The sequence below is a fragment of the Asparagus officinalis genome, chromosome 3 (assembly GCF_001876935.1).
Source record: "Asparagus officinalis chromosome 3, Aspof.V1, whole genome shotgun sequence".
NCBI classification, from domain to species: Eukaryota; Viridiplantae; Streptophyta; class Magnoliopsida; order Asparagales; family Asparagaceae; genus Asparagus; species Asparagus officinalis.
Window position 1 is genome coordinate 86,290 of NC_033796.1, and position 6,534 is coordinate 92,823.

At 41.1% G+C, this 6,534-nt stretch overlaps 1 protein-coding gene across 1 annotated transcript; it reads right to left on the reverse strand.

Moving 5' to 3' along the window:
* On the reverse strand, positions 4,492 to 6,198 carry LOC109832541 (myb-related protein 2-like). Its single transcript, XM_020399883.1, has 7 exons — positions 6,161 to 6,198; positions 5,938 to 6,074; positions 5,731 to 5,807; positions 5,572 to 5,623; positions 5,378 to 5,459; positions 5,243 to 5,303; positions 4,492 to 5,136 (listed from the first exon to the last, which is right to left on the reverse strand). Exons 2-7 carry the CDS (start codon positions 6,062 to 6,064, stop codon positions 4,711 to 4,713), a joined length of 825 nt encoding a protein of 274 aa, XP_020255472.1. The 5' UTR covers positions 6,065 to 6,074; positions 6,161 to 6,198; the 3' UTR covers positions 4,492 to 4,710.

Consider the following 6,534-nt stretch of genomic DNA (forward strand, 5'->3'; position numbering starts at 1 on the left):
GCTTTCCCTCTGCTTCTGTTGTAATCATTTGATTTGTTAGTTTGTAATAAGCCTTCTTACTAATACAAACGAACACTCCCCGTTCTCGGGAAATCAAATATTCACCCTACAACGTAGAAAACCCGGTTGTGATAGTGGATTTCTCCCCGGGAGTGGGGAGCGGAGACGTAGGAGAAAGGTCCGAACTCCGTGATCATATTGTGTATTTGCATTGTTTATATTGTCCTATTACAATTGAATCTTTAGTTCAGATTGTTTATCCTTGTGTTAATTTGTATATCCTTGCATATATCTCATAGTATATCTCATTGCTAGGATATATCTCTTTGTTCATATTGCTTATCTTAGCTCATGTATCTTATTGTATTTCATACTTGCTAGGATAACTTGTTATTAGTTTTAATTGGCATAAAATCGGATTAGATTAGCATAAGACCTTAATCACCCCCCTAGGGTCTAACAATTACTATAGATATCTGATCCCCGCAAAGTACTAATGATGAAAGTTATAATCTGACGATTTTACATTAACCAATGAGAGATACAAATTTACGACTCTCACCATAACAAACGAAATCTACAATCTGACGACTTTCATGACAACAAATGAAAGTTACAATCTGATGACTTTCACAATAACAGATGAGACTTACAAATTAACGACTCTCATATTTCAAAGAGCTAAATGTAAGGATTACAAGATGACAATCCTTGCAATACTTAAAGAAAGATATTACAATTGATGATCTCTTCAAAGCAAAACGTAAGGGTCATACTCGCATTCTAGCTCTAAAACGTGAGGGTCATCCCCACGTTTCAATTCCAAAACATGAGGGTCATCCCTGCATTTTAACTCCAAAAGGCGAGGTTCACCTCCGTGTTCCAAACTCCAAACACGAGGCTCACCTTTGTGTTCTAAACTTCAAACGCGAGGCTCACCTCCATGTTTCACAAAGATGAATGTGAGGCTCGCTCCAGAATGCGAACCTCACATTGACCGTTTCAAACATAATTTGAACGGTTTCAAAATCGTTCTTCCACATAATGGAGCTATTAAGCCCCCATTATGGAGTGAATTAGGGAGTCAATTACACCCCTAAAAGCCTTAAATAGCAGAGAATTTAGCTGAAGAGAGATCCTTTTTTGGATCATCTTTGATTGGCTTTTGTTGAAGCTTTTGAGAGCTTTTGGCTTGGCTTTCGAACCATCTTCGGTTGAGGAACTTTAAAATAGGCTGTTTAGCTTATTTCAGATTAAAAAGGATCAAATCTTCTTTCTAAAATCAACTCTTTTGTAGAGTTTTTAAATTCATTTTAGAGTTCTAAACTTGCCTTACAAGTTCTTCCTAACGTGAAGTCAAGAGGAATAGACCAACGTTCCACGAAGCGAGGTGCTCGGATCGTCAATGTGATACAAGATTTAAACTCCCATATTCGTTAATCTTTCTCTCTTTTGTAAATCGGGAAACCGATAAAGAAAATTATAAAATTTTTTCTAAATCAGTTGGAGAGAAGTTACTTTGAGAGATTGTATTCATTCTTTTTCTAAGTCAGTTTGGAAGATTAATACAAATTTATTTCTCAATTTTCTTATAATTTTTCCCGCAAACAAAAGATGACAACTCTGTTGGGGAATGTTTTTATAGTTAACAGAAGTGGTGGCGCAATCTGATACCAAGCTCGTTGGAACGACTATTAAAACTCAGGCAAAGAAGAATGCTACTCGCCGAAGGAGAAGATCCCTATGTCGAGCACAGTTTAGAAAAATCCAACCAACCAACCAATGCGAACTTTGCATTTGTGAGCCAAAATGTGACCCTAAGCTTTGCGTTTCTACTCTAGAATACGAGCCTCGCGTTTATGTGCCCAAACATGACCCTCGTGCAAGCTAGGCTAAATGCGACCCACAATGGCGCGTTCCACAAACAAAGCATGTACCTCGAGTCAGCGTTGAACATGAACCTGAGCTTCGCGTTACTCAATCAAAACACGAACCTCACATTCAGAAGGAGGTTGCACCATGACCCTCTCATCTTCACTCTCAAATGTGACCTTCGCATTTAGTTGCTCAAACGCAACCCTCGCGTTCAGTTGCCCAAACACGACCCTCGCGTTTAATTGTCCAAACACGACCCTCGCGTTCAGTTACCTAAACGCGATCCTCGTATTTCAATGTTAAAATGTGATTCTTGCGCGATGTGTCAAGTTGCGTTTAGGGTGACCGGCATGGATTTCAAACAACAAATTTGGGCCTAAGTAATAAAACCCAATACAGAACTTGATGTCTACTTTCCCCGGACCCCCCAGTCAGGGGCGCACCGCCCCCTAGACCCTCATCTTGTTGACCTGGCTGCGGGACCCCCGTACTGGGTTATTCGTAGCACGACTAGATTAATGGGTAGACATAAGAAGTCTACTGATTTAAGGCATCTCAACAAAATCCTTTTTTATCAAGAACCAGTTCTGTCCAACCAAAGATAGGGAGTTCCAATTCAAACCTCACATTCAGTGAGTAACTCTTTTCGAGTCTCTACAATGGATTTGAGAAAGTTCATATCGAGAGAAAGACCAATGCAACAAGTCGTTAGTTCATGTCAATGTGAATGACTGATTTCTACGGTCCTCTCTGTTAGCCCTTATGTTTTGATGATGTTTTACAACCACCATTATCGGTACTAATGGCTTATTGAGTATAAATGTAGTGAATTCATATATCAAGCTTGTTAGTACCACAAATAGAGGATTGGATGAAATATGCGCTACAACGATGATATCCAAAGGAGTAGGAGGCATAGTGATGAAGCAACGTTATTTCAAGAACAACAAATTCAAATAGAAGCTTCATCCAACTCAAGCTATATCAAGACTCAAGAATTGCATTCTATATGAGGATATTAGCTAGCTTTTATTTTTCTCTCTAGTGCTAGAATGTAGGCAAAGAGTTATTGATTTTACTTGAAGCTATTGGGATATCACACACACGTTTTCATACTTATGTTTTTAAGCGTTTTTCAAAAAATACTATTTTTCATAAGTATGAGGATCTATCTGCAAAATTCTTCTTCCAAACAGTTTGTTTTTAGTATTAAAAATATTTTACAAAGTTTTATAATTTTCAGAGGTCAAATAAATATTTTAGAAATATTTTAAACTGAGTCAAAATCATTTTTTGGAATGTATCAGTATGCGGTCGACCACACCGGTCGACCGTACCTATGTTCATTCGTCAGTGGGCAGCAGAGAGTTTGTCGGTCGACCGTCGCGGTCGACCGAAAGCTCGAGACTTCCCACAATCGACCGCACCGATCGACCGAAGAAGTCTTTGCTTGATTCTCAGTCTGGGATCTGGATCGCGGTCAACCGTGAATTTTTTTGATCGACCGCCAAGTATTTTCAAATGGTAATAAACAGTACTTTTCAGCGCCGGTCAATACAGATTTTAGCAACGATTGTTTCCAGATTTTGGGGGATTAAGGGTATGAGTTTAAACAACTGGTTTCTTCTATTTAAACTCAACCTCTTCTTCTTCCTCAGTGTCCTAGCTTTTGCAAAAACCAGAGACGTTGTTTTTTACCGAGCAAAATTTTCAAACCTGTTCTTTCTGAGTTTCTGTGTGTTTCACTTCCCAGCTTCAGTGTGCTCTTTCTCTTTACCATAGAGACGTTGTAAAGAGAGAGTCTTACACCATTTCAACTATCTTGAGAGTGTGATCTTGTGTAGATCAATTGTGAGGGAGTGTGATCTAGTGAGATCAACTGTGTAGTGTGAGATCGTGAGGGGATCGCTGTGTAGATGAAATTCTTGCTTCCAAACCGGGTTGTGTAGTGGATTTCTCCTCGAGAGTGGGGAGTTGGGACGTAGGTCAGCGGACCAAACCTCGTTAACACATTGCGCATCACAGGAGAACGATTGCGTACCCTATCTCCTCTATTTTGATTGCATTAGAATATTGTGGTTTGCTTGTCTTAATTTTATTGCATAATTATAGCCTCTTGACCCTAATCACCCCCCTCTAGGGTCCAAAAATTGGTATCAGAGCTTGGTCTCTATATTAGTTTTTAGTTTAATCATCTTAGAGAAAAGATCTTATGGAGGCTTCAATGAATGTGCATATGCTAAAGGGACAATCCACCACTAGACCACCACTCTTCACCGGGAGCAATTTTGCTTATTGGAAGGCTAGGATGACATCATTTGGTGAATCCTAGAGATCTAAGCTCAGACTTGATCTTTGGAAGAACGGACATCTTACATCGATAAGATATTCGTTTTCAAATCTTTACTTCGATAAACGAAGGAGAGATCCTTAAACAACCTCTCGATCTACGAATCGGTGGTCCATGAACCAAAGCATTCTCGGCACAGGCAAAGTCCCACAAAAGCAGGAGTTGATAAACAATTTCTGTGTTATTTTCTCGAGAGTTGTATTTTCTTTTATTTTCATTGTAATTCTTTGTAAACGATCGAAGTTTTAATGGAATCTGCAATGGAAACAACTTTCGCTGAAAACAGCCACTAGTCTCAAAGATCCTCTCTCTCTCTCTCTCTCTGCGTCATGATCCATGCCTTTCAGAGAGAACAAGAGGAAATTGTTCCCTCTAATGCCAACAAAGCCCTTTTTTTTTCTTTTTTTTTTCTTTTACCTTTTAATTAATTATTATTATTATTCCCCAGCCCCTGAATCTCGAGTCCTTTCTTTCTACGCACCTCACTATCTGTTGAGGTCAATCCCTTCTGGCCCAAAGACGGTAGCGCGCTCCATTTGATGCACTCTTCTCCTTCTCTCAACTGTTCCCTCAGAAACACCACCTCCATAACAAGGATTGCTCTCATTTGATTCGTCAGGACTCCAACTGTTTGAACATTCACTAGTCTCAGCGTTACTCCGCTTCCCATCATTTTTCAACTCCTCCTCTCTCTCCGAACAGGTTAAGCAACTCTCTGTGGAGCACTCAGCATTCAGAAATTGACGAGGAACCGAGAATAACAAGCTCGGGCATTCGGCCCCGGCGTCCGCCGCTTCCGCCTGCGCGGAAGAGCTGAAGGTATAGGCGGCCAGTGTTTCTTGGGCTTTCTTCAGCACTGACTGCAAGTACTTCCCTTGAGCTTCTATCCTCAGCTGCAGGTGTTTCTGCACCTGCAGGTAAGGGAACGAACAGATGAACTTCAAACTTCTTAATTAATCTTAAAGAGAATAAAACCGAACAGAAAAAAATTATTCGCATCTCGATCGCGTGTTTCACCTCAATTTGTTCTAGTAATCTCCTCTGGACCTCCATCTGGCGATTTAACATGGTGGTGGAGCTGCAAACTCAACAGGTTAGCAACCCCAAGTTATGATGAGCATTCACCAATTGACGGAAAGATAAATATCGTACTTATGGAACTGTGGTTGGGTTTTACTCTCATCCACATACCGAACTACATCCTCCCTTGGCCTGTAATCTGCAGCCATGATGCCTGTGTGCACCACTTGTCATTTATTAGAGTCCGAGCAGTAAGCCCTTCTTAGTGATGCGTGAGTGTGGAAATAAAATCGTTCTCATCGAGACGTAGGGTTGCGCAGACTAACCTTCAGTGTTGCTGCCCGCCTTACTCTCTCTGCTCTTTGCCAGTCTGTATTTCTGCCAGAAAGAAAGTATGATGGTTATCTTTAGGTGTACGGTTCAGTTCAGTAGCTGCTCCCCAGTTTGCAATCCGAAGGTTGTTCTTTAAACAGATATATCCTCACCTGCAAATGGCTCTTCAGATGGTAAAGCGTTATCCCAGGAATCCGCATAATCCGCATAACTGATTTCGGAGTAGCCCCTGCAATTTAGAGAGGGAAGAGGAAAAAAGGAAGAGACATGCATAGAAGAAGCTGAAGATAGGAACGAAATCTGAACAAGTGCAATGTGATACTTCAACGAATTTACCGCGTTATACAGAGGGAACTCACTTTCAGGTCCTCCTAGCTCGGAAACAGCCTCGACAAAATGTTGGTGAAGCTGCCGGGTCCATTTCAGACGAGGCTTGGCGTCAGTAGCTGACAGAGCCAGTCCATGGTCATCGGTTTCATTAGACATTTCCTGCGACCTACCCAGTGAAGACTCAATTCGCAAACACTTTGAATATCGATCGGAGTTTCAAACTTGAGACAGATACCAGAACAGCATTCTTACCCCTCCCACCCCCCTTGCTTCTTCACCTAGCGGATGCGATCCCCTGCCTATGGGGGTTCCAGCCTCCCCTTAATTAATAGGAACACACATTGAGTGGGCTGCGATGAAGAATATATGCATGAGCTGTGACCTATCTTTTATTTTTATTTTTACTTTCTCCATGCCATTTTCCTCTAATAAATTGTTAATTTGTTCGCTCCTTTGACCAGAAAGGAAGAGAATCTCTGATGCAGGTAAAGAGAGGAAAGCGAAACAGTTCAAATTTGGTTCTCAAAAGGAGAGAAAATTAAGAAGGCGGGGGGGGTGTGGGTATCGTTTTCTTGCTGATCTGCCTCACCCCTCGGCTCTTTGCTGGATTCTCTCCTTCCATTTTA